Source organism: Sus scrofa, chromosome 1 (assembly GCF_054392235.1).
Source record: "Sus scrofa isolate SSC_HxYL_T2T_F1_AM1 chromosome 1, Sscrofa_HxYL_maternal_Yorkshire_Landrace_v2.0, whole genome shotgun sequence".
In the NCBI taxonomy this organism is placed as follows: domain Eukaryota; kingdom Metazoa; phylum Chordata; class Mammalia; order Artiodactyla; family Suidae; genus Sus; species Sus scrofa.
In genome coordinates, this window is record NC_139383.1 from 271,780,851 (window position 1) to 271,808,029 (window position 27,179).

The 27,179-nt window shown below is 51.8% G+C and overlaps 1 protein-coding gene across 12 annotated transcripts; it reads right to left on the minus strand.

Moving 5' to 3' along the window:
* Positions 1–3,602: 3,602 nt before the first annotated feature.
* Positions 3,603–24,949, minus strand: PHF19 (PHD finger protein 19). 12 transcript variants are annotated; one of them, XM_084994205.1, is made up of 16 exons: positions 24,802–24,949; positions 24,577–24,692; positions 21,005–21,205; positions 20,439–20,520; positions 17,554–17,649; positions 16,966–17,066; positions 16,350–16,498; positions 14,377–14,472; positions 13,576–13,644; positions 13,285–13,405; positions 10,799–10,866; positions 9,359–9,520; positions 8,787–8,874; positions 8,031–8,116; positions 7,082–7,177; positions 3,603–6,044 (listed from the first exon to the last, which is right to left on the minus strand). In XM_084994205.1, exons 1-16 carry the CDS (start codon positions 24,809–24,811, stop codon positions 5,702–5,704), a joined length of 1,884 nt encoding a protein of 627 aa, XP_084850331.1. In that variant the 5' UTR covers positions 24,812–24,949; the 3' UTR covers positions 3,603–5,701. The 12 variants fall into 12 exon arrangements, 4 of the variants coding, with proteins under 4 accessions (XP_084850331.1, XP_020923801.2, XP_020923809.2 ...); XR_014826169.1 differs by lacking the exons at positions 24,577–24,692; positions 24,802–24,949 and adding an exon at positions 23,589–23,689 and having other exon boundaries at positions 8,842–8,874; XR_014826174.1 differs by lacking the exons at positions 24,577–24,692; positions 24,802–24,949 and adding an exon at positions 23,589–23,689 and having other exon boundaries at positions 8,031–8,746; positions 8,842–8,874.
* Between the last annotated feature and the right edge of the window lie 2,230 nt (positions 24,950–27,179).

Genomic DNA, 27,179 nt, shown 5'->3' on the forward strand with positions numbered 1-27,179 from the left:
TGGACTGCATGTGTTGCTTTCAGGATAAAGTCCAATTTTTTGGTCTGGCTTTCAAGGCTCTTTTAGCCTTGCCTCAACTCACTTTTTCCATCTTTACCTTCCACCTCTCCTCTCCTCCGCTGGCACATGCGTGGCTCCAGTGTGCTGTGCTGCTACCCCTGTGTTCAGGCCATCCTGTGTACTTGAGTGCCCTCCTGCATAAGAGCTTGTGAGATTTGGTTGCTCCTCTGCAAGGCCTGGCAGCCCTGGTTGGAAGGACTCTCTTGTGCCTTGGCATCCTATTAGCCCTTTGCAACACATTCTCCTGTTTCTAGACTATGAGCTGCTGGAGGTAAGGGGTACATTTGAATCTCTTTGATCTTGTGCTCAGGGTTTGGCACATGTTTCCCAAATTGGTGTGTCAAGGATTTGAATAGCTAAAGCTTTCTTTATAGTTCAGCTACCTTCCTACTTATGGAATTGGGAAAATCCACCTTTTTTCCTTGAACTTTGTTAAAGTGGGGATAATTCCAAAGACTTTTCTTTCTATCTCTGGCCTTCCTTGGGTCATTTTGTATGCTGATGTGCATTGAAAACGGTTTTTGGGTGGTTTCCTTTACCCCGGTGTCACAACTGACTATAGAGGACAGGGACAAAACATCAGCTCTCTTTGTCAGGTACTGTCTTAAGTTCTCAACGTATTTTACCCTTATAACTCAGTGTCATCTTCACTTTTCAGATGAAACCTGAGATCAGAGAGCAGGAGACACTTAAAATTAAGTGGCAGAGGGAGTTCCCGTCGTGGCTCAGTGGTTAACGAATCCGACTAGGAACCACGAGATTGCGGGTTCGATCCCTGGCCTTGCTCAGTGGGTTAAGGATCTGGCGTTGCCGTGAGCTGTGGTGTAGGTTACAGACACGACTCGGATCCCGCGTTGCTGTGGCTCTGGTGTAGGCCAGCAGCTACAGCTCCGATTAGACCCCTAGCCTGGGAACATCCATATGCTGTAGGAGTGGCCCTAGAAAAGGCAAAAAGACCAAACACACACACACACACACACACACACACACATTAAGTGGCAGAGCTAGGCTCTGAACCCAAGCATCTGATTCTAAATCTGATGCTCTTACTGCCTCTTTCAAAGAGGTTGGATATATATATCCCTTTGTAGGCCAAAGACCCAGAGAGCCCACTGTGGCCAACTCTAAAGGAAGAGTTTTCTCTGTTCCTAAAACATCTCTGTGGTAATTGGTATATTACATTGTTTACTCCTCCCCACAGATCTGGAGGTTGGTGATAAATATTTTCCATTCAACAGGTGAGGGAACAGATTTAGAGAGGTTTAATTTTTAGTGTTTTCATGACTCCAACTTACATGGCTTGACTACTGTGCCACACTTTCCTTCTGGTTGCTGCTGAGTGAGCTGGAACTAGAACCTAGATTAGGGTTTCCACATGGGAATTCCTTCCCAGCATTTCTCAGGAAATGTTTTTTGAGTCCGAAATCCCTGGGAGAATCAGTTGAGGAAATGAGAAAGAGTATTAATTAAAATTATCTATGAATACTAAAGCTTAAAAGCATAGAGACATTACTGGTTTGAAGGAATCCATCTTCATCAAATAAAAGAAACTAGAGCAAGACATTGTAACATACAGAGTTGAAGGTTAAGAGAACCAGGACAGGAACACGTAGGAGGGAAAGGGTTTCCATCTAGTCAGTCTTGCCTATGATTGTTGCCATGTCCTGAATGTCATCAAGTGTGTGTATCTAGCCCTGTCTGCTGTAAATCGTGAATTATTCTCACAAACAAGGTAAGTTCATAAACGTAGTATACTTTATACAAATCCTACCAATGGCATTCCAAGAAATAAGCTTTGGAAGCAAAATAAATTCTTAATTTGGCAAATGTGACACATGATTCTAAGTACTAAGTACTCTTAACCTTGTTAGGATATTTGAATGTTATGGTGTTTGAATACTATCCAGTTATGTCCCCTGGCGTGGTCCAGTGTTTAAATATTCCCTGAGGCTGCAGTTCTTTGTATATACTACTAAGCTTAATATTTTTATGTGGGGTTTGTTTGGGGTTTTTTGACTGTGCCTGCAGCATGCAGAAGTTCCCAGGCCAAGGGTCGAATCTGCACCAGGGCAGTGACAGTGCTGGATCCTTAACATGCTGGGCCACCAGGGAACTCCTATTCCTATTTGTTAAACTTTTTTTGGTTTTTTTTTTCCAGACATCTATACTAATGGGGAAAGAGTATGAAAAATGAAGTATTTTAAGAATAACTTAGGTAACAAGGACCTACTATAGTGTAAGGAACTATACCCAATGTCTTGTAAATAACCTATAATGGAGAAGAATCTGAAATTGTAACAATATTGTAACAGTGTTCTTAGTTTCAAGTGTACAGCAAAGATTCAGTTATACATGTATATAAATGTGTTATATATATATTTAAACATGTATATATAAATATATATGTCTGAATCTTTGCTATAGACGTGAAAGTAACACAACACTGTAGATGAACTATACTTCAGAAAACCTTAAGATTTAGGGAAGTTGTGAGGATTCTAATTTCCTGCTCCTAAATTCCAAAGGTAGATATAGATACTTGTGATGTGTAAACGCTAACCTAGACCACACAGGAGCAGGCAGGCACTCTCCAGCCTGGGCAAGACCACCGATCTCAGGAGGGTCTGTAGGGCTGCTCACTGTAGAACTTGAACTAGAGCCCAGGTCTCTGGCTGTCTGGTACCATTCACTTTTCGTTCCATTACACTGGTTTCAGCCCAGAGAATGATCCTTCCCCACCCCAGCTCTAGTAGTTTTCTTCCAAGGGCAGTTATAAGGTTGAAGCAGAAGGAGTGGTAGGAAAAAGGGGGGAGCCATAGTTAATGATTTTTAAGAGCAGACCTTAACACTCAGGGGGTTAACAGCCTCCACTAACCTCTGAAAATATAGATCTCAGTTGTACCCATGGCCTTCACCTCCCTGTAGCTTTTTCTCCCCCTTCATGCTGCCCCTGTCTCTCAGACTGCCCCCCCCCCGACCTCGTTTAGAGAAGTTTACCTAAGGTGATAGGTAACACATCACCTTTCTATGTGAGAGGGTTCCCTGAACATCCAGGAGCTGAATACAGCAGGGATTCTCTCCTGACATGTGAAGGATTAGGAACTGAAACAAAGGAACCTGACCAAGTGGTGCAGGTTCTGAGCAGGACAGCCGGCCAGGAACGCACTGCAGATTTCTACAGCTGTGTGCCTGTGCCACCACGTCAAGTTTTATATTGCCTCTACTTAGAACCTGACTATAGGAAGATGCTTAAGTTCAGTCCCCATCTTTAACCGCTCTCTGTGGCCCTGAGCTAATGTTTTTTGCCCACACAGGTCAGGTACAGTAGAAGAAAAGTTTCATGTCCTTCCGGCAGTAGGGGTAAGAATGTTGCTGAGAGAATGTGGGTAGGTGGGGGTAGAAGTGGCACAGTAGCTAGCCAGAGAGAGGATGGGTCCTGCCATGCTCCTCACCTTCCAGGAAACTGGAGCTAATTCCTCCTCCTGGTACCCAACAACTGATAGTTCACTAGGGGAATGACAGGCAGTTTTTTAGAGGAAGCCTTTTAAAATTGTAAATCAGACACATTAATTATAATTTTAATATAACAAATGTTATTAGAAGCAGCAATTCAAAACGATAAATCTTTTCAAAGGTGCACAGGGTTATGATAAGGTCAGTTGGCAGTAATGCAGCTATTATCAGGTATGAACAAAATGCTGGGGTGTGGTGGGGTCAGGGTGACCTTGCCAGGCCTTATGCAGACCTCCACGTGGGGAAGACACTGTCTTCCTCCTTCTCTTCAAGCCCAGAGCCTCTGAAGCCTGCTTCAACAAGCTGTGCTCATCCTACACTTCCTCAGAAACCTGGAAAGCAGGCCTGGGAGGTTGCTGTGCTGTTGAGCCAGGCAGGAGGCCACTGGGTGGATCTGATCCCACACCCCAGCTGGGCTGGGGGCTAGCTTCTCAGCTCCCTTCCACTTGGCTCCAGATGGGGGGCTTCAGTGGCAGCAGCTGGGGGGCTGAGAAGGGAGAGAACTGGGCCCAATCAGCTTATCCCTGCCTGGACCATGCTGGGGAGCAGAGGGAAGTGGGGGGGCTGTGTAGAGGAAGTGAGGTCCCAGTTGAAAGGCACTGTTTGAGCTGAGGTTTGAGGCAAGGGGCACCTGAGCTATTTCAGGGACCCCTTGGATGCTCAGAGATGGGGGGGGGGGTCAGCCAAATAATGGAGAAAAAAAAAAAAAAAGCTCCAGGCCTGTTCCCACCCCTTGTTCATCCACCTTCACCTTGCAGCTGGCAGCCTCCAGAACCCAGCCAAGCTGGTCCCCATCTGGCACATCCTCCCTAGTCAAGGCACTTCTTTCCATTTTCAAATCAATTGAATCAGTTTCTAATACCTCTGGAAGCAGCAAAAAATCAGGGGTCTCCTCCCCCTCCCAGTTTTGGTCTTCCTACACATGGGTCTGAGTTTTAATGTCAGTTCTAAGAACTGTGTTATACTCCTACTAACAAAGACTTCCCTTTGAGGGGACTGAGTGACTCAAGCCCTTAAAAAAAAAATCCTAACCTGCCCCCAAAAATGATTGTCAGTTTCAGGGCGGGGCAGGGGAATAAGGAAGAGGGTAAGAGTCCCCTGTGCTTCCCTCTAGGGTCAAAGCTGGTTCACGGGCAGGAGCCAGACTTTCACATTTAGTTATAGCACATGGCCCTAGGAGAGGGCCAAAGGAAAACCAGGGGCAGGAGCCAGGCTGGCACTCAAAGGAATGTGGGGTTATGTGTGTGGTGTGTATGCACCTGGAGGTGAAAACACACACCTGGTTGGAAGTTGGTGTGTGTGTTGCTGGGGTCTGGGGGTTGGAGGCAGAGGAGACAGTCTCAGGTGTAGCAGGACAAGCTCCCTTTCATTCTACTTCCTCTCAGCCCTCAGGTTTGCAAGCTCAGGGCCAGCCTCACGTAACAAGGGATGTAGCAGGAGGGGGGAGAACTTTTGTGGATCTCGGAAGCTGACAACCACAGCCTTCGTTTTTAAGTCTTAATAACGGGGCTCTGGTGCTGGTGCCTCCTGATCACTCAGAACCTGAGTCTCAGAGTCTCTGCCACACCGCCTCCAGAGGCCTCCCACCCTCACCCCCTCTTCCGCAGGGCAGAGGAGGGACAGGAAAATGGGAAATGGGCTCCTCGGGGCCTCCACTTACCCATCTTCACCCAGCCTTTCTTAGATTTCCGGCGTGTGTGGTCCCTGGGATGGGTCAGGTGTGAAGGACATCCAGTGGAGGGTTGGGTGTATAGACACAACACACCCAAAAGGGGAAAGAGAGGTAAAGGGACACACTGGGGACAAGGACTCAGGCCTCAACAGGCCACAGAGCCAGCAGGACACTAAATCAGAGGAACAGGTAACAGTCTGAGGAAGTGTGTGTAGACACCAAGAAGTAGCCAGCGAGACCTCAGACGCAGGTAGAGGGGGGTGAGCCAGAGGTGGCCAAGAGCAGGAGGGGCACAGCCCGGGCCTGGCAGGGAGGCAGGCAGGCGGGGCTTTGGCCAGGCACTTGCAGCTCTGCCCTGCTTCCCTCCCTCACCCCAGCCTGGAGAGAACTAGGGAGCCTGGGGCTTCCACTGTCTCTCCTTTGGTTTCCAGGGTTCCTGGCATCCCCTGGGGCTGGTCAGTAAGGGGTGGTCCCTTCCCACTCCACCAGGTACTGAACCTTGCCCTCAGGCGTGACCCTGCGAGCCAACACCTGGTACTTCTCCCCACAGGCTAACCGCCCAGCCGCGCCAAAATAGTTGGTGATGGATGACTTGAGGTGGGACAAGGATGAGTCATCTTCACTGATGCTCTCGAACGTGTGGCTGTCGATGCCCTCGTCTGGCCGCTCAGGGCCCGAGGCCCCCTCTGCACTGCTGTCCGAGGGGCAGCATCCACCCAGCTCAGCCGCCCGCCGCTTTGCCCGCAGTGGCATGTATGCTTTGGCTGCCAGCTTCCTCTTGCGGCTGCCCACTGTCCGTCTGCATCAGAAGAGGAAGGGGGAGGAAGACAGGAGTGCAATGGGGTTCTCCTCACAAGTCCCTGTCCCTGGCCACAGATTATCTCACTGGATCCTCACAGCAGCCCTGAGGAGGCTCCCGAGGAGAAACCACCAGCTGGGGGGTGGCAGGGCTAGGGTGCAGACCTAGGGGTGTCCACCTCCAAAACCATGTTCTCTTTGAGGAGCTTAGCATCCCACAAGTCCAGAGGCGTGGTTCTCTGCCGCTTGAAGCCATGCGGTGCAGAGGCCCTGCCTGCCCTCTCTGCCCCTCACCTGGACTCCTGTGTCACTAGAGGAGTCACAGGCGTGGCAACCTGGAATGGAGACAGATGTGTGTGTCTCCCCACAACCCCACAGGGACAGAAAGAGGCAGAGGAGGAAGAGAAACACACAAGAAGAGGTATGCATTCACAGATGCTTAGAAACAGAGCCAAAGAGAAAGGGAAATGTAGAGGCAATAGCAGAGACACTTAGAGATAGTTGGAGACAAGACCCTTCAGTAGGCATACTTTTCATCCTACTTTTGCCAGGGCCTCAAGTATCCTACAATACAGGTAAAGGAGCCTCCATCTAGAACTTGTCTGTGTGCTTTGTGCCACCATCCTCCCCATGCTGCCTACGACTACTTATTGCCAAGCAGGCTGTACATACCCTTAGCTAGATCCCCCAGGGATTTCTGGCCCCTCTCCCAGACCCTACACTTTGCAGGATGCCCTCTTCCCTCTATCAGGGTCAGAGGACCTATAGCCAAAGGCACAGACATTGCAAAATCATGGCAAGCAGAGGCCAAGAACCTCAGAATGAAATATCTGAAATTGCCCAGCAAGAAACCACATAACCTGCAAGCAGGCAAAGAGGAGTGGCCTGAATGCCCATCCTCCTGTCTGAACCCCCATGACTCAGACAGGAGGGTCCCAGGCTCAGGTTCCAGAGCCCGAGACCCCAGTGAGCCACACATATCATGATGGGCGGCGGAGAGCAGTGATGGAATTTGAGTCCACGGTGTTGGAACCTAACCTGGAGTCATAGGAGAGGCTGGTGGAAGCCGAGCCTGAGGTGCTGGCAGCATCGGTGGAGTCCACATCTGAGAAGAAGGTCTGGCCTGAGCTGGCACTGAGGAGGAGGAGGAGAGCGTGAGCCTGCTGTGGCCCTCAGTGCCCCTTGGGACCCTCCCGGCCATCTCCTGGCCCTTCTGACAGGCATTCTGTGTCCCAGCCAAGGCCACCTTCCCACCACCACAGCTTCAGTGGCTGCCTCCTCCCCTGTCCATTTCCTACCCCTCCAGCCTTCCCCACCCACCCTCCCCTGGCAGTGACGTAATTGGCACTGTGACAGTAACTAGAGGTGAGCAGCATGATCCCAGGCACTGGGCAGCACCTCACAGGCCCAGAGTGCTTTCATTTACAGTATTTTGTTTTTGAGATGTCGTGAGGAAGAAACAAGTGAGGAAGCTCAGAGAGGCTAAAGAATTTTCCTAGTGTTACACAGCGGGCAGTTGGTAAGTAGGAGCTAGAACCCAGGCCTGTCTGTCTGAAACTCTTGTTCCCTCCTTCATGACTATAGGAGAGCACTAAGCAACCATTAGTAATTTTGGAAATAAAACAATGGGTGCAGCCCCTCCCCCACCTCTGGGCGTACCAAGCACGAGGCACCATAGCATCTGCCACAGCCTGGGGAGGGTTAGGAAGGGCTCCCTGGAGGAATGTGAGTGATGTGGGTGCTGGGTGAGACTAGGAGTAGCTGGAGAGGCAGGGGCACTGCAGTGGGAGCTGTCCCCGTTCTGGGAGCCCTGCAGGCTCACATCAAGGGTGTCAGGCCTAAAGACCCTTCAGGCAGCCTTCTGCTATGCGGACCCTTTTAACTGCAGTGACCCAAAGGGAGCTTCCCCTCCCTCCAAAGGCTGTCTGCTTCACCCCTTCCAGAGCTGGGGCAGTGGTGGTCTCCCCGCAGAGTCCCTCATTGTCACCTTTTTAAACTCTGAATTTCATCCAGCGTGAAGTCAAATATGCTGGCCAGGTGGTGGTTGGTGCTCCAGGCCGAGGTAAAGTCACTCTGTGGACACAGGAAGCGGTGGTCAGCCAGCTAGCATCACCTCCACCTCCCACAGCACTTGTCCCGCTGAAGGCCGCACAGGCTGCCACTGGGCCAGCGGGCCTTCTGTGGGTCAGACTTGTCCCTTTTTTTGGTTCTCACCAGGGAGCCAAGTCCTACTGGTTCTATTCCTGGCTCTGTCTCTAGCCAACTGACCATCCCATTTCTGGGCCTCAGCTGAAAAAAGGTGGACAGTAGCCCCTTCTGAGCTTCACTCAGAAGTACCAGGGACCGTGGTGGAATGAAATGCTGGTGTAAAGGTGCCTTCTAAGTGGTCCAGGGAGGCCTGAGGCCCTGCTGACATTACTGCCCACAGCAAGGGCTCAGAGAGAGACACAGGGCTACTAAAGAAAGTGCTCTGGAGCACAGCCCTCCCCGAGCCTCAGTTTTCCCACCTGGACAACGGGGGCAAGGGTATTACCTGCCCTTTGGGTTCTCGGGAGAACCTGGGGAGACAAAGGAGGGGTCGTGCAGTGCCTGGCCCTTCCTTGTTTAGCCTTAACAGGAACTGGCTCCTTTCAGGGATGCGGGCGAGTCCCCTGGGCCTGGGGACTCAGTTTGCTGCACAGGAATCCCTAATGTGTGCTGGCCCTGCGTGTGAAAGTGGAGAGTGAGAAAACGAGAAACTAACACTGGGGATAGCATCTTCCAGCAAAAACTTTGATCTTTTTCTTCTATAAACTCGCCTTTTCTGCTGCTGGAACTCATGAGGCAACAAACTGTGGAGACAAAAAACGGAGAGGGTGGCCCAGTCAGAACCTGAAGGCCCAGAGGGTGGTCCCGAGGGAGGAGTGGCTGGGGCAAGTGTGGGCTCCCGCACAAGGAGACCCGGGGGGAGGGAGGGACTTTGGGCAGGCGAGAGAGGAGGCGCCTTTCCTGGCTCAGGCATCCAGATGCTCTGCCCTCCTACCCCTATGCCCAGAAAGAGGGGCTGGGCTCAGCCAGGAGTGCTAGGGGCCCTCACACACTCTGATGGCCCCTTCACCTCTCTACCTCAGCCCTGAGCCAGCCGGACTGGGTCCTGTGGTCTGTCTTTCCCTCCAAGCAAGGCCACAGGGGCTGTGCTGGAAGGAGTGGGGACACGGGATCAGATCCCAGCTCAGAGTCCCTCTGGAACTAACCGGCTGGAGGCCCGCCTTGCTCACTTGGATGCCTCCACACAGCTCGTTGTCAGGGGCATGGAGGGGGACCCCAGGCACTGACCCAGGCTTGCTCTTTCCTCTCTTACGCGGCTCCGAGGAGGCACCGTTCTCAGGGGGCACCAGGCCCTTGTCGGGCAGCAGCTTCCCAGGGGGGTTGGGCGGGACACGGATGCGCAGGCGGAAGATGCACTTCTTCTTCTTGATCTCCTTGCCGCAGAGGAACCTGGGGGTGAGCAGGGAGAGGAGAAAGCTCTGGAGCCTGTCCGTCCATCCTCCTGGGGAGGAGAGTCAAGTGTTAAAACTTCCCTCTCTGCCTCCCAGACCCAGAGCTAAAATCCACAGTGGCTCGAAGAGACACTGATGCCTCAAAACCTGTGGGGTCAGGGGCTTCAGGCAGCAGCCAGGAATGTGGCAGGTGGCTCCTCCCTGTCCCTCGTGTGTGTGGTTCCTGCTGCTCCTCTCCCCTTTCTTCTCTGCCTCAGCCAGCCCCGAGGCTGCCTCTTACAGGAAGGCCTCATCTAGCTCTCCAGGGAACACTAGGGGAAACACCGAATTCCTCACCACTATTCTCCACTCGCCCCATGGAGACAGAAAGCACCTCCAGGCACTTCCCTCATCCTTCAACACTGGCTGAGTTGCCAGGAGACCACAGAGGCAACTCAGCCACAGTCCTACCCTCAGGAGACTTCACGGAGAGGGCAGGAGGCCCCACATACTCAAATGTAGGGCTGTGTCTGGGCCCAAACCATGAGAAGATGGAAGAGCAAGTGGCCAATCCTATCTAGAGAGGTTCCATAGAAACAGAGACCGTGTCTCATTCACTGTGTCCTCAGTACCTACACAGGGCTGACACAACTGCCGATCAATAAATAATTGTTGATGGAGCAAACAAAAAAAAAGGAATTGAACAGCATCCTAGGTGAAGAGAATGTGAGCAAAAACACTGAGTGGGAAAGCAAAGGCTTCAGCGTGGCTGACCCTCAGAATAAATAAAGCGGCAGTGGCAGAAGGTGTGGGTAGAGTCTGATCATAAGAGGCCTTGAATGTCGTGCTAAGGAGCCCGGGCATTCTCTGGTGGTAGTGAGGGACCTGCCACCCATGTGTTCCAAGAAGAACTCAGTCGTCTGGATGGGAGGACATGGGCCAGGACAGTTAGGAGGCTGCAGCCCACTTGAGAGAGGGTGAAGTGTTACCTCAGTGCCTGGCCCAGAACCACAGATGGCCAGAGCAGGGGTTGCTCAGAGATCACAGGTGCAGCCCCCTAAGGAGCTGAGCCCAGTACCCACATGTGCCAGGCGGCTGAGTGGTCAGGGAAGTGTCCCAAAGGAGGTAGGTGCTCCCTGGATCTTGAGGGACAGGTAAGATGGATACAGTCAGGGAAGAGAAGGGCAGACGCCCAGGTGGGAGCATGGCTTGAGCAAGGGCTATGAGGTAGGAAGACCCTATACTGAAATCCCACTGCTGGGGGCCCCACAGCGCTCCCTCCCTTCCCTGAACATACCGGCTTTTGTAACTGTTGAGAGCGTTGAGGAGATGTGGTCCCCGGTCCGTCACAGGGGTGTTGGTGAGCTGCAGGGGAGAAGGCCAGCGGACAGTCAGACCCGGCACGTGGCATCTGAGGAGGCCTCAGCCCCAACCCCTCCCTCTCAATCTCTGATGCTCGGCGTCCTCCAGCTGAGGACCACTGACTTGTTCTATGATCCAGACAAGTCTTCTCACCTCTCTGAGCCCACATCCCCATCTGTAAGTGAGAGGAATAACTCTTGTCCCCAGTGCATTAAGAGCTTTAAAAATGTCTTTGTCCTCGACCCAGTAATGCTACTCCGCAGAACCTATCATAGAGACATAATAAGACACGCGAACAAAGCTTTATGTACAAAAAAGTTCACTGCAGCATTTTTCTAATGATGGGCAAGTACGAAAAATGGGAAAGAAACTACATGCCCAACAGGAAGGAAAAAAGTAAAGATACTACTTATTTATAGTAGTAAATGCAGCCAGGAAAAATAATGACAAAAACCCTTTCAATAAGGAAAAGTATGATATATCATAAACCAAAAAATGACTTAAAATTATACACACTGTGAGTCCGTTTCTTTTTTTTCTTTTCTTTTTTTTTTTTTTTGTCTTTTTGCTATTTCTTTGGGCCGCTCCCGCGGCATATGGAGGTTCCCAGGCTAGGGTTGAATTGGAGCTGTAGCCACTGGCCTACGCCAGAGCCACAGCAACGCGGGATCCGACCACAGCTCACGGCAATGCTGGATCCTTAACCCACTGAGCAAGGGCAGGGACCGAACCCGCAACCTCATGGTTCCTAGTCGGATTCGTTAACCACTGCGCCATGACAGGAACTCCTGTTTCTGTTCTGTATATAGATTCATTTGTATTATTTTTTAGATGCCACATGTAATATTACTTTGTCATAATATTACAAAGACATAATTTGTCTTTCTGACTTATTTGCTTACTATGATATTCTCTAGGTCCATCCAGTTGCTGCAAATGATACTTCATTCTTTTTTATGGCTGTGATACTCCATCGTATATATACACCACACCTTATAAACCAGTCATCTGTTGACGGGCACTTGGGTTGTTTCTATGTCATGGCTATTGTTAAGTAGTGCTGCTTTGAACACTGGGGTGCATTATCTTTTTGAACTAGAGTTTTCATCTTTTCCAGATACATGCCCAGGAGTGCTGGGCCGTATGATAGATCCCTTTTTAGTTTTTTAAGGAACCTCCATACCATTTCCCATAGTGGCTTCACCAATTTACATTCCGACAAACTTATGGCTACCCAAGGGGAAGGGGAAAGGGATGGCTAAGTGAGGAGTATGGGGTTAACAGATACAAGCTACCAGACAGAAAACAGATGCGCCACAAGGATTTACTGTAAAACACAGGGAACTATATTCAGTATCTTGTAATAACCTATAACGGAAAAGAATATGAAAACATACAACTGAATCACTTTTCTGTAATCTGAAACTAGCAATAACAATATTATAAATCAAATATATTTCAATAAAAGTTTTAAATACTGTATAATCTAAGCCATGTAAAAAGAAAAACGGGAGAATGAAAGGATGTGCATTAGCAGCAGCTGTTTCTGGGCGGTGTGATGCATGAGGGTGGCTGGTTTTAAGGATACTCCCTTATGCTTTCGGGTGCTCTGAAATTTTTCTAAAACATGTATGTATATATCAGAAAAAAAATTTAAATACCAACTCTACTTATCTTTTAGGGCTTTATAATATATATGTCTTATAGATTATCAAATGCTATAACTGAAGATGTTATATGAAAAGCTTTTGCAAAGGATAAAGATTATTTTTAAAAAAAATCCGTTTCACTAAAGGATTTGGGGCAGTCAGCAGAGAAGATGCCTCACTGGATGCGGTGGAGAGGATTCTGAGGGTGTCATTAGAGAAACGGGGACATGGAAGTGTTTGGGGAGGCCCTGGCAGTGATGAGCACCAACAAGTCAGTCTTCACCTTTGACATTCTGAAAGGGTCAGAACATGACTCCCTGGATCCCAGCTCCCAGAACTGCAGTGAGGACTTCTGCTATTCAGAGTATGACCAGCAGGGGGCAGGCCCACTTCACCTTCCATCCTGGCTAGGTAATCTGGAGTAAGTCACCCATCTCCGCAGAAACCTGATCCAGCCAGACTCGACCCCCAGGCTCCCTGCGGCTGTCAGTGGGGTCCTAGCCCATCCACTGCCAAAACCTGGGTTAGGAAGCCCCTTGCAGGGCACAGGCTCAGATGCCTGGACACACAGTTGCAGCAGCTGAAAGGCCCTGGGTCTCTGTCCTTACTCAGTAGCCCTCACAGACAGGTGGTATTCCTCAAGACTTGTGCTCAGAGACCCAGATCCTAGTTCTGCCCTGTGTGACCCTGGGCAAACCTCTCACCTCTGGACCTCAGTAACCCCACTTTGGAACAGACTCCTGCCATTCTGATGCCACATGGTCTTGCATACCTTGCCAAGCTGTAGGAGCTCCCAGTGGTGGTTGACAAAAGCCAGAATCTCCTCAAAGTCAAAGTACTTCTTCTTGCTCTGCACCCCCAGGTTGTAGAGAGCCAGGTGAACCACATCGACCCTGGGCAAGGGGGCAAGGAGGTGGGAGGGCTGGAGCATTCAGGTCCAGGTTGAAGGGCAGGGGTAAGGCTGGGACCTGGTGGCTGGAAGGGACCGCCCACAAGGAAGAGGAGAGGGGGGAAGAAGCTGGGAGGGGACAGGAGTGGACCTGGGCCAAGGTCCCCACCTCACCATCGCAGGGGCAGCCTCTCGATGTACTCTGGGCCCTGGTTACACACGGAGCAGAAGAACAGGTAGAACCTGTGGGTGGGTGAAAAGGGGACCCGTGGTAGGAGGGGCTCTGACACCCCACCCTGGCCCAACCCCCTCCCCCCACACTTGCTTTCCTAGTCAGCACTGTCCTCATTCCCTTTGGGGAGGGGATAAAGATGGGGCAGAACAGGGACCAAAAACTATTCCCCTACCCCTTTTAACCTCCACCCGAAACCCTTTCCCAAGTATCACTGCCCTGGAGTGTGCCTGAGTTCAGACCAAGCTGAACAAGACTGGGCTGCGAGGGTCATCCTCTTCCCTCTGCCTCAAAGACACACAGATGCACACACACACAAACACACACGTCATCACAAGCCACATGAGACACCAACCAAGACACACACAGTATCTGGCCTCCATTAGTTTAGCCCCACTGGTTAGGAGCCAGATCACCCATTTCCCCTGTGGCTCCACCAACAACCCTGGGCAGAGTCTGTGGCCCTCCCCCTTCCCCAGACACTTGAAGAAACTGGGGCTTAGGGAAGGCAGGGCTCTGTCTAAGGTCCCCCGCAGGTCAATGGTGACTGGGGATGTGGCCCAGCATGTTCCTCTTCTGGGAAGGCCTCCCAACCCTGAGCTGCCTCTGTAGACGGGGACTTGCTATCCCAGTCCCCCGCTAGGGTCTAGGGCCTGGCACACAATCCGAAGGAGGTGCTGAGGCTGCTGTTCCCCCTACCCCAATGCACCCCGAAGGCTGTGCCGGACCAGAATATCACCTACCGGTCTCCGAACATCATGGGCTCATTGAGACACTGGGTGCAGGCTTCGTGGAACCACTGCCTGCACCGGTAACACTGCAGCATCCGCAGGTACCATCTGCAGAGCCAGAGGAGCCAGGGTCAGCCAGGCATCAGCCTCAGCAACCTTTCCCAACACAAACTCACCCTCCACGGGGGGAAAGGGATGAGAACTCAGTTACCGAGCACTGGGCTGTGCCAGGGGAGTCCCTGGTAGCAGGGCACACAATATATCACTTGGTCTAACCTAATCTGGTCAAAGACGGGCCATGTCCCCATTTTATAGGTGAGTCAGAGGTTAAACAGCTTGTTCAAGGTCACTCAGGAAGCAAGTGGTGGATGGTGACTCAAATCCTGGCTTCCCTGACTTCAAAGCCCATGCTCTTCATGCCACACCGGAGCCCCCATCTCTGGACTGCGCCCCAAACACTACCTCCCAAACAGCGCTGACGGGAAAAGGTCTGCCTTGGAGACTTCATGGGAGAATAAAGGCTCCTATAAGCCCCTCACCTGGTGCTGCATCTACCCTATGGCCATTCAACAACCACTCATTGAGTAAATGAAAACCAGAAAGGTATTTTCTTAATGAACAGTCAATGCTTTGTTCACACCTTCTCAGGTGTGGTCCATGGACCACCTGCATCAGAATCACCTGGGGTCAAGGTTAAACTGCAGAAAATTCCTTGATCTGCTCCAGGCCTACTCAATCTGGGGAGCCCCTGGGAGATGCATTTTTAACAATCATCCGAGCAGCTCTGTCCATTAGCATTGAGAACCACTGCCTTAGGGCTGCGAAGTCTCTGTAGCCATTTCTCTACCTGTTATCTCAAAGGCCTCACAATACCCAGAGAAGATGATGGGGGCCAAGCTTATTAACTTATTAATCCCACTTGAGAGAGAAGGTTTTTTTTTTTTTTGTCTTTTTGCCATTTCTTGGGCTGTTCCCTCGGCATATGGAGGTTCCCAGGCAAGGGGTCTGTCTAATTGGAGCTGTAGCCTCCGGCCTATGCCAGAGCCACAGTAACACAGGATCCGAGCCGCATCTGCAACCTACACCACAGCTCACGGCAATGCTGGATCCTTAACCCACTGAGCAAGGCCAGGGCTCAAACCCGCAACCTCATGGTTCCTAGTCGGATTTGTTAACCACTGTGCCACAACAGGAACTCCCAAGAGAAAATGTTCTTTAAGTGATCTGCCCAAATTAACCAGCTAGTCTGTAAGCACAGCCTCCAGGCCCCTAGTACTTGTCAGCAGAATTTGGAGCTGAGATTCAGGACTTCAGGGTGTCCTGCAGGCTGAGTTTCATGAGGGCAGAGGTTCCATCTCTCATTTCTGCAGTCCTCCCACAACGTTGGTACAGGTGGCTCAAGGGAGCAGGCTCAACTGTCCGTGGGTATACCGATGCCCAGGCCACAAGGAATCAAAGGCTCCTGTCCTACAGTCAGGTTAAGAATCCCCTCCACAGCATCCCCAAGGTATACCCCCAACCCTGTCTGCACACCTGAGGGTGGAAAGGTTTATCCTTCCGTCCATGCACCAACAGTAACAGTTCACATTTATTAAGTGCTTACCAAGTGCCAGGCATGCGTGAGCCTTTTTGTGAATGATCTAATTTACGCTCCGCTCCCAAACGCCATGTCACGAGAAAACTACGATGAGAACTGAGGCTCAGGGGTAGCATGGCTTTAAGGGGCTGGGAGGATCTGGACATTCGGTGCCAGGCTGTTAACCACTCTCCAGTACTTGGTCTCGTCCACAGCGCCCCCAAAATACACCACCACCCCAACCGCCCACAGCGCGCATCTCCATCTCTCATCCGGAGGGAGGTTATGATCTCTAGTCCTGGGCCCCGCCCCGCAGCCAGCCACGCCCCCGCCACCTGCCCCGCCTCCCTGGGGCCCCGCGCCCCGCCTCCCTCCGGGAGGCTCCGCCCCGTCCCCCCCGCGGCCTTACTCTCCAGGCCCGCCGCAATAGCAGTAGCATTGCTGCTGGTTGGTGCGGTGCGGCGAGTCCCACTCGAGCTCCTCGGGCTGGTAGGACAACACCATCTTCACAGCCTGCAGAGTCCTGGCGATGGCGCCCTTCTTCAGTGCGCCGCCTTTCTGCGGGGAGACAAGGGCCTGGAGTCACCCGCGGGGTCCCGTTGGGCCACACGTGGATCCCTATCAAGGCTATCGAGGTTAATGAAGACCAGGTGGACTTCATTCCATGTAGTCAGAAACGCAGGGAGCCTTTTCACTTCAATCCCAGATCCATCCTCCTCTATCCTCAAGGATCTGCATTTTCAATAGTATTAACAGTGATAAGCACAACAAAAGTAATAATAAAAACCAGTATATATTGAGAGGGGGTGCTTATACGGATTTTCTAGCACTATTTGTGCTAGACACCAAACCTGGGCTTGACACCAAACCTGTATCTATTTAACAGCCAGAAAACAGGCTCAGGGTGGCTAAGGAATCTGGCCAAGGACATATGGCTGGCAAGTGGCTCTGTGACCAGGAGTCAGGCCTGAGCCCAGGGAATCTCTGGGCTTCTAGACAGAGGGTCAGAAGGATGGAGGGCTCACCCGCACAGCCAGCGCGAAGATGCAGCGTCGGCAGAACCAAGGAGTGAGCAGGGGCCGGTCAGCACTGCCGGCTATGGGGATGTGGCACTGCTGGTGGTAACCTAGGGCAAAGGAGGTGTGGTGAGTGCCCATGAGGAGGCAGTGGCCCGAGGCCAGTCAGCCCAAAGGCAGGAGGGCTGCAGGAGGTCCTAGGAGCTCGGTGCCTGCCACCTGCCAGGGGCCTGGCTGGTGACACTCACCAAGGCAGCCAAGTTGGTATGCAAGTTAACTGAAAGCCAGCATTGGCCCCGTGGCAGAGCAGCAAAGGTCCAACTTGAGTCTCTGTGCCCATCTTTCCTGTCCATCCACTCCACTTATGGGGGCTCCAAAGTGCATAACTGCTCTCCCTTTCCAGAAGCCCCAGGTCTCCCCCAGAGTCACCTCCCTGGGCCTTCATTCCCAGAGGCTGGCTCCCTGTCACTCTGGAGCTCCAAGAGAAAAAGGAAGCCATCAAAGGCCCTAACCGTGGGGGGCAACGTAAGTCACAAGTCAGCAGGGGATGGAAAGCCACAGGGCGGGACCTTCTGGTGCCCTGCTCGTCACACTTACCCAGGCCACACTTCCCACAGATGAGGATCTCATTCAGAGGCCCTGAGGTCTTCCCCAGGCAAATGTTGCACTTGGGCTCCTCCCCAGGAACTCCGGCTGAAAGAAAGAGGCCCTCTAGGGTCAGGTCAGGGTCACAGGAATTAGGAGTTTTCAAATCACATTCCAGGTGCTGGGCCTCACAGCCGCCTATTACCACTCCCCCATTCTAGAGATGGGGAAACTGAGGCCCAGAGAGCTTAAGTCCCTTACTCAGCTAGTCAGTAGGAAAGATGGGAATTCAAACCCACAGCTGTCTGCCATCTAATCATTTATTCATTTGACTATATCATGCTACCTAATTTATCTCCTGGTTAATTTAGCTTGATTTGTTAAAGTTTATGTTAATTGAAAACTTTTGGTTGTGGGGTAATAATAGAATGTTATAATGAAATTCTCTGTTCTTATCAACAATTATGAACTCATGGCCAATCTTGTTTTGACTATATTCCCACCCGTTTCCCCCTCCTGAATTACTGTGAATCAAGCCCCAGATACCCATTCATTTTCTGTAAACATTTCAATATGTATCTCTGAAAGATTAGGACTCTATGTAAAAACACACAAAAAACTACAGGAGTTCCTGCTGCAGCTCAGAGGTTAAGAACCTAACTAGTATCCACAAGGATACAGTTCCATTCCTGGCCTCACTCAGTGGGTTAAGGATCCGGCTTTGCCACAAGCTGCGGCTTAGATCCTGTACTGCTGTGGCTGTGGTGTAGGCCGGCAGCTGCAGCTCCAATTCGACCCCTAGCCTGGGAATGTCAATATGCTGCAGGTGTGGCCCTAAAATGAAAGAGACCAAAAAAAAAAAAAAAGCTACAGCGCCTTTACTGCACCTAAAAAGTAATTTCTTAATATCATCAACAAATTCAGTTAATGTTCACATTTCCAGTTGTCTACAAAAGAAAGTCTTAAGTTCATTCAATTGCTTTTAATCTAAAGGCTCCCTCTCCATCCCTCTCTTTTCCTTGCAATTTGCTTTTGTTGAAGAATAAATACATATCTATGGGAGAAAGGTTTCAGTGAATAGAGTAAATACATTTTGATTTTCTGTGTGCTTCTGTCACATTTCCCCCAGCAGATCGAAGGTTCTACAAGGGAAGAAATGGTATCTGTTCATCTCTGCGTCCCCAAGACTTCTTATGGGGAAGGGCACATAACAGGTGTTCAAGACGTGCTTGTTGAATAAATAGTCTCTTGCCTCTTATTCCTGAATATGCTTCTGGGAAGGTGGTACTCACTGTGTGGTGCCCACACTGGGTGGCCTGGGAGCTGTGGGTTCCTGAGGTGAGCAGCATAGCACCTCCTCGGGGTGCTGGGCCCAGAGTGAGCCTTCTACTCACGGTTGCTAAGGTGAACTCGCTTGCTCACCAGCTGGCTTCCCCTCCTTTAGCTAAGAAGGTACCCCAGGAGAGGAGACCCTCATTGCTTTGGATTTTTTTTTTTTTTTTGGTTCTTAAAGCTGCACATGCAACATACGGAAGTTCCTAGGCTAGGAGTTGAATTGGAACTGCAGCTGCCAGCCACAGCCACAGCAATGCCAGATCTGAGCCACGTCTGCGACCTACACCACAGCTCATGGCAACACCGGATCCTTAACCCACTGAGCAAGGCCAGGGATTGAACCCAAAACCACATGGTTCCTAGTCGGATTCGTTAACCACTGCGCCACAACGGGCACTCCCTGCTTTGGATCTTTAAAGATGCATTTTGAGGGAGAGGGGCTTGGAGAAGCAGTCTGCATTAGCCACAACGTCTTGGAGAAAAAGGCAATTTGCAAGCTCTACTAACTGGCCTCTGCTTGGCAGGCTGTTAAAATCACCTATTACGGTAACAAATTCTTCAGAAACTGCTGCTCCCTCAACAGCACTGGGCTTAGCATTTTACAAGGATTATCTCACTTAACCACCCTGTGAGGACCCTACTTTCACAATCTCCTTTTTTTCAGATGAAAACACAGGCTCAGTGAGGTTAGCTCACTTGCTCCAAGACAGGCAGCTAGTATGCGGCAGAGCTAGACTATCTTGGTCCAGGAACCATCTGACCCTAAAATCTGCCTTTCCCCCCCACATACCACCATGTCTGTTCTCCTGTTAGAGCATAACTGGCAAAAAGGTCTTTTCTCTCGTGGTGACTCTGATTGGTAGCAGTTTCTTGGAGCTCCATGTTCAAAATATATGAGTATTGTGATTGATTAGTGATGTCTGGCATGGACATGGGAAGGGAGAATGGTGGTAAGAATGCCACCAAACTCCCATCTCTGTAAGACAGTGTCAACTCTCCAAGGGGTGGTATCCAACTCAGCTCCCCTTCAACTCTGAAAACTGTCCCAGCTCCACCTGGGCATGTCTACCATCACCCTGCCTGGTGCATATCTGCTTTTTTTTTTTTTTTTTTGTCTTTTCCCCATGGATAGAGCTACCTCCCTAGTTTTCTTAACATGTTGATATTGTTAAGGAGGACAATGTGCTTAGATGTAAAGGTGACAATTCTGATTGCCTGGGGCTCCTCTGTTCCTAGTGCCAGAGTGATCCAGAGCTTCGGGCAGCATGGAAGCAAACACAGGCCTGGGACCCATCCCAGCTCTCCCAACACCTCCTGAGCCATCTGCCTGCCTCCCTCCTGAGGTCTGAGTATTCAAGGGGGTGACAGATGTCAGAAGTGTGTTTCCACGTAAATGTACAACTGGAAATCCATATGCCTATATAACCTCGGGTGGGCCTGGCACTCCAAGGACACCGCCAGATGCCAGAAATTACAGACAGAAAGAGAGAGGGAAAAAATGGAGGTAGAGGAGAGAGGACCAGGGGTGGGGCAGGGGTGCCTGAAATCATGGGAATACTCACCATGCTGTATGTCCTTCCACAGGACCCAGTACTTGGAATTATCTTCAAAAGTCACAAGGCAGCTCTGCTTTGAACTGCTGACCTGGGGCACAGAGAGGGAGGAGCAGCATGAGACAGTGGCTGGGAAAGAGCCACTGGAACCTGGTCTTCCTCTCCCACTTTTGTTTCCCCCTCCCCAGGGGGGGTGTCCAGAAAGCAGAGCTAGGCTGGGAGGGGAAGGAGGGTGGCAGTTCTGGAGGTAGTGGCCACGGCTCACTGGAGCTCTGCAGTCAGGGACCGGGGGACGGCAGCTCGGTGGGAATGCTTAGGACAGAACAGGCCAGGTGTTCTCTGTGATCCTCTCCAACCTGGTTTTGTTTTGTAGGCACCTGGAGCACTTTTCTAAAGATGCTGGCTCTAAGGATGGCACCTGCTTTTGCAGGCTCCCCCTCCCTCCACTCTCAGCTTTGGAGCAAGAGGGACAAGGTGAGAATTTCCCAGCAGTCTCCCATCTTCCACCACTGGTCTGAGGCCAAGACCAGAGAGATGCTGAGCCTGGAAACTGGGGCCGGGGAGGAAAGGTTTACCCTCTTGATCTTTCCGAGATAATACAGTCCATCCGTCCACCGGCACAGCACATACTGGCCCTCTGTCAGCTTGGACATCAGGTCTTTGAAGTTGTTCTTGGCTTTGGCCAAGGCCCCTTTGTTGGGAAGGTGGCTGGTGGCACCATAGGAGTCCCGAGTCCCTGGGTCCACACCTCGATTCTCCATCAGCTTCCACTGACACTACAAGAGAGACAGAAGAGAGTTTTGACTCCTTGCTTCAAGGGAAAGGGAGGGAAGGAAAGAAACATTTATGTAACCTGTGCTCTGTGCCAGATGCTTTTTATCATTTCACTGGATCCGCGTGACCACCCTGTGAAGGAGACATTACTGTTCCCATTTTACAGGTCAGGAAACTGAGGTTTGGCAAAGGGCAGTGGCTAGACGATCGATCAGAGGCAGAGCCACGGTCCATAATCAGATGAACCGATCCTAAGTCTTGCTTTCTTCCCACCCAGAGAACGAATCTTCCAACCAACCACAGAGCAAAACCTCCCTGCCCAGGGGGCCCTGAACCACACTCCCTGGCTTCAGAGTCAGAGGCTTTATCCCTTAAGCAAACACACTTCATGTTCTCTGAGTGGAGGGCCTTCTCCAGGGGAGCAGCGGGACGTTTTCGGCCCCCTGACCCCTACCCTGAGAGCTGGCCAGAGAAAACCCACCTAGAAAGGAAAACGCCTGGGTGGCTTGTGAACTGGTATAGACTTGGCCATCTGTGTCTTCTGTAATCTCCTTTTCTGTTCTCAATTATGGGATGATTTAATGGAAACCAATTCTGGGACATTTAAACTCACTTATGTTTTTAGTCAGAGGCAAACTGGCTCCAAGCAGCGAAGTCATCGCCATGCCAACCTCTGGGCATCTGTCTCTCACCATCCTACAAAATGGGCTGCTGCCCATTGCTTTCTCTCTTCCTGCTAATGGTACCAATATAGTCCCAAAACCCCCAAGCATCTTAGACTTCGCCAACCAATGAGCGGCCACAGCTGACTACCTTTAAGCACAGTGACTTCTGGCCCCTCTTTTCCATCCTCCTGTCCTGATCTGAGTTTAGGCTTCATCTTGTCTGGGCCAATCATTCATTCAAGAACAGCTTCCTAAGCCTTGTGCTCACTCTCCTATGCCAGGCACCTGGGATGGGGAAAGCGCCACCAGCACCCAGTGCTAACAAGCCACTCTCCGCTTTCCTGCCTCCCCCCAGTCTCTTCCACAGGTTCCTCAGTCCCCACCTTCTTATTCTCCCCTCCAGAAACCTTCTGCGGTTCCCAGTGCCTTCAGTGGCATTCAGAGCCCTCCCCAAGGCTCCTTCCTCCCCAGTCTGGGCTCACCTGGCTCCAGGCCCCTCCACACACTCTCCACTAAGCCAAACACAGCCTCCCTCTGTTCCCTGCACCCGCTGCTCTGGTCCCCTCCTTCCCTGCCAAGGTGCTGGACACCTGGTGTTCCAATTACCTGCAGACAGGGAGACTACAGTGTGTTCGTGTGGGTGTGGGTGTATTCCTGTGAGTTTGTGTTTTATGCCTACAGCCTTGTGTCAGTAAGGGTACGACACAGAATACTTGTGTGTGCATGTTAAGAGCCCTGGGGCGAGCTGGGCATTGCCGGGGTCTTCTCTCTCCAGATGGTGGCGCGGCCACGTCCCCTTCTCCCTCCACCCCCCTCGTTCCTCTCTCTTCTTCGGGGCAGAGCGTACAGGCACTGGGCAGGGTGTGCAGTCCAAATCTCTGCCTTCTCCCTGCCACCTGGCTCCCGGGCGCTGCAAGGTCCCTGCCCGCTAGGCCTGGGGCCCGGGCCGCGGCAGGTTCACAAACTGACACTTCCTCCCCCGCCGCGCCGTTGGGAGCAGGCCCGGTCGCCGCGCCCCCGCCTTGGCCGGGCCGGGGCCCTCGGGTGGCGGCCCCCCCACCCGCGCCTCCATCCTCCCGGAGCGGGCCCCCGAGGGCTGTGATTGGCTGATTCAAACCCATCTGCAAAGAAATGCCTGTTTGCGGGTTCTCGTCGGCGTCCAGTTCAAATCCGCGGCACCCGGAGCGGGGCCGGGCGGGGGCAGGAAGCGAGGATGATTCATGCGCCGGGGCCTCTCCCAGGGCGGCCGTTGGCTTTTTAAAAAGAGTGCTCGGGAGGAGAAAAAAAAAAAAAAAAAACTTGCAGAAGTACCCCCTTCGGGTTCAAGCGCTCTTCTCTTCAGTCGCTCCGACGCCAAGCCTCCCCCATCCCAATCCTGCCGCAGCCTGACTTCGGACGTGAGCAAAATCCCAAACGCTCCCATCGGTCTCCAAACACCCCGCCCCAAAAGAAAAAGTAAAGATTTGGGGCTCGGGAATAGCGATCTGTCACACACACCCTCAAAAAGCTCGGGGACCGGTGAGGGGCTCCAGCCTCCCCGCGCACACTGTTCACCCCCTCCGCCCCCAAGCGTGCGGCTCCCCAGAACTCCAACACCCCCACCCCCCGGAGTCGTAAGATCCGCCAAGTTCAGGGAGATTTCCAAAAGAGGAATGACTGCAGGGAGAAGAGAGTGTGGCAGGGAGTCCCCCGAGCCGGCCGCCTGCAGCGCTGAACTTACCGCGAGGCTGTGTATCCGCCGGTCCCACTTGGAGTCTGGCCACCAGGCGCATCGGTGGCGGAGGCGGCTGCGCTCGGCCCGCGGCTGCCCGGCCGAGTGTCCGCCCGTGGGGCCGGGGTCGGGGTCTCGGCGGGGGCGGGGCGGGGCGGGGGCGCCGCGGGGAGGGGGGGGCGGAGGAGGAGGGAGGGGCCGGGGCGCTCAGGAAGGGGGCCCCCGGGCGCGGGGCGCCATCTTTTTCGCGTTTTCCCGCGAATTATTGACGTCCCGCTTATGTAATTAACGGGGGCCGCGCCGGCCTCGCCATTGGAGCCCGCGGCCGCGGGGCCCCGCAGCGCCGCCCGCTCTCCGGCTCCCGCCCCCGGGCCGCCCCCGCGCCGCGCCCAGGCCCCCGCCCCCGCCCCCGCGGGCGCGCATCCTCCGCCGCCACCGCGCGCCCGGCGCAGAAACGCGGAGCCCGCGCCCTGTCCCGGCCGCCCCGCGGAGGCGCAGACAAGACCCGGGCACACGCGGAGGCACGCACTTGCAGAGGAGACACAACTCTGCGCGCAGGCCACAGGCGTCAGCTGGCACAGACACACAGCAGGGAGGTGCAGACACACGCTCGCTGCGTAGACATAGACATAGAACAACCCAAACGGGATTCGCACAACAGGAGCACACGACATCCACGCACTTGCAGCGTGGACAGTCTGCACACGCGCAACACAGAAACAGATCCACGCGCACACAGTTCAAACACAGGTTCACAGCACATGAGATACACGACGCAACACACAATAAAGAGACAGAGTAAAGACACAAATACACAGGAGAGACGCACCGTGTGCACAGCATGGACACAAAACAGGGCATACACGTAGGGCAAACAGGCATAGAGCCGCAACACAGTCATAAACACAGGCACACAAGAGAAACTGTACACCAATCACAAAGTGCACACAAACGCAATGCACAAAAACACAACACAGATACAATCGCAAATACATACCACACACACAAACACAACGTTGAAATAAATGGCATACAGTGACGGACGACATGCGGAGTCATAGGAATAGGGCTTTGAGGCAAGGGGCCTGGCTCCAGCCGGATCTGGTCCTTGCCCTGGGGAGAATGGGCAGAAATGTCCACATCCAGACTCTCTCTTTGGAGGTGGCCTGGGGTGAAGAATACTTGTCAACCCCTTCCCTTGCCCCCTCAGCCCTTCTCTCACCTGCTCCCATCACACTCTCCAGGCACCTGTGTGGCAGGGGAGTGTGTACCTCATGGGTGTGGCCAGTGGACAGCACTCCACCCCTTCCCTGTTGACTGTCAAGTTGTCCATCCCTGGCCCCCTGCTTTGGGCTGTGAGCTCTCTTGCTGTGTGGGTCTGCCCTTAGGATGCACAGGGCAGATATTATACTTGGAAGCACTTATCTCTGGGCTCAGAGGCCAGTTCCACCGATAACCAACGCTGGGACCCTGAGCACAGCACTTTAACTCTTAACCTCAATTTCCTCATCTACATTGATTTACTGGGAAGGTTAGAGTTAACATATGCAAAGCCCCCAGCAGCCAGTGCAGTAAATGATTATTGCACTTTGTCAAGAAGTGATAGATTCATTGCGCGCCCCCTGGGTAGAATTAGAACTGGGAGCTGTGGGGCCCCAGTCTCTGGGGGAGTCAGGCATCAACAACAACACACTATGAAGGGCGTGGGGCAATGAACTGGATGTGGCATTGGAGGAGTCCTGGCTTCAAGTTCAGCTCTGCCTCAGAGCCAGAGGGAAATTCTGGGTGAGCCAGTCCCCCTGTAGAAATGTTGCCTGTCTGTCCAAAGAGGGTGATGATACTACCCCATCTTACAGGACCATTGGAGAGATGAGGACAGACTAGCATATTGCAGGAGCAGGTGCTTTCGTAAATGAGAAAGTGCTTTGCAAAATGAGTTGTTAAAACATTACAAGAAACAATAAAAGCCACTGGAAAGGTATAGTTTCACCCATGATTGTTTAGAGGTAACTCTAACTGAATTGAGGAGCAAGGGTAACTATCACAGAAAAGGTGGCATTTAGATGGAATGTGGAAATCCAGGGTAGGTGCTCCCTGCGGAGGGTACGGTGTGTGCAGGAGGCCTGGGACAGAGCGAGAGGCGTCTCCTGGGCTGGAGTTCAGGTGTGCAGAGGGTAAGGCTGGGGAAGGTGGAGCTGAGTGTCCCAGGCTGAGCTTGGTTTTCAGCCCACAGGCCAACCAGGACCACTGAGCAAGTTGTAAGCTGTGTGTGTTCTAGAGAGAGCGGCAAGGAGTCCAGAGCAGAGAAGGGCCATGATCTGAGTTTGCTTCGGATCTGGCAGAAGTAGGTTGACAGTGTGGACAAACCAGAGAAAAGAATGTCAATTAAAAAAAAAAAAATGGGTTAAGGATATCAACAGGCAATTCACAAAAGAGGAAACCTAGGTGGCCAAAAATATGAAAAGATGTTCAGCTTCGGTGGTCATGGGACATGCAAATGAAAAGAGCTATGACACACCATGTCAGATCCACCAGACTGGCAAGGAATAAGAAGTCACTATGGGGGGTGGGTGAGGACCTGGCACCCTGGTAATCCTCATACCCCCTGGCAGGAGATGGACATCAGTCCAGCTACTCTGGAGAACAGTGTGGCCACATCTAATAAAGTTGAAGATGCTCTTATCTACAATTCAATGACTCCACTCCACTCACTCAGCATATAATTGTGAAAAATTAGAAACTAATGATCCATCAACAGCAGGGCAGATAGATTAAATTGGGGTCTCCTTATGCAATGGAATAATATACTGGAAAATAAACAAGGCTGTAAGCTTCAATATAGAGACAGTCTAGAAAAAAAAAATCAAGTGGTAGAATACTTTGATACAAAGTATTTGTTAAAATTTGAAACTTGGAGTTCCCACCAGGGCGCAGTGGAAAGGAATCCGACTAGGAACCATGAGGTTGCGGATTCGATCCTTAGCCTCACTCTGCAGGTTAAGGATCCAGCATTGCTGTGAGCTGTGTTGTAGGTCGCAGATGCCAATCAGATCTGGTGTTGCTGTGGCTGTGGCATAAGCCGGCAGCTGTAGCTCCAATTTGACCCCTAGCCTGGGAACCTCCATATGCTGCAGGTGCAGCCCTAAAAACCAAAAAAAATAAAAATAATAAAATTAATTCTAAACTCTACTACAGAAGAATTTTTAGGGATATAGTCAGAAAGTGAAAGTGTTAAGACTTGCTTGGAAATTAAAGACACCAAATTTAGAATAGTAGTTACCTCTGGGAAGAGAGGGGATGGGAATGAGATCAAAAGAAGTACATGAGGATTTAATTATATCTGCACTGTTTTATTAGGAAAAAAATAGCTGAAGCAAATATGGCCAAGTGTCAAGATTTGACAAAGCTGGGTGGCTTGTCCCTAAGGTGTTCTCTCTGATTCTTCTCCTTGGCAAGTCCAAAACGTTTCCTCAAGTCTCTAGATGTTGGAAACATTTGGTAATGATAACGATGGGGCGGCAGTAGGACAGGGAGATTATAGCAAAGGAGGTTTGATCACAGCACTACCTGTCACATGTGCAGAGCCGTCACAGCTCACAG

Excerpts from the sequence above, each read along its gene's own strand:
- PHF19 (XM_084994205.1), bottom strand. Across the intron at positions 14,473-16,349 it reads TATTGCGGCGGGCCTGGAGA|ATGGTACCTGCGGATGCTGC; the intron begins GTAAGGCCGCGG and ends CTGGCTCTGCAG. Across the intron at positions 8,117-8,786 it reads TGGAAGATGCTATCCCCAGT|AGTGACTTTACCTCGGCCTG; the intron begins GTTAGTTTCTCG and ends CTGTGTCCACAG.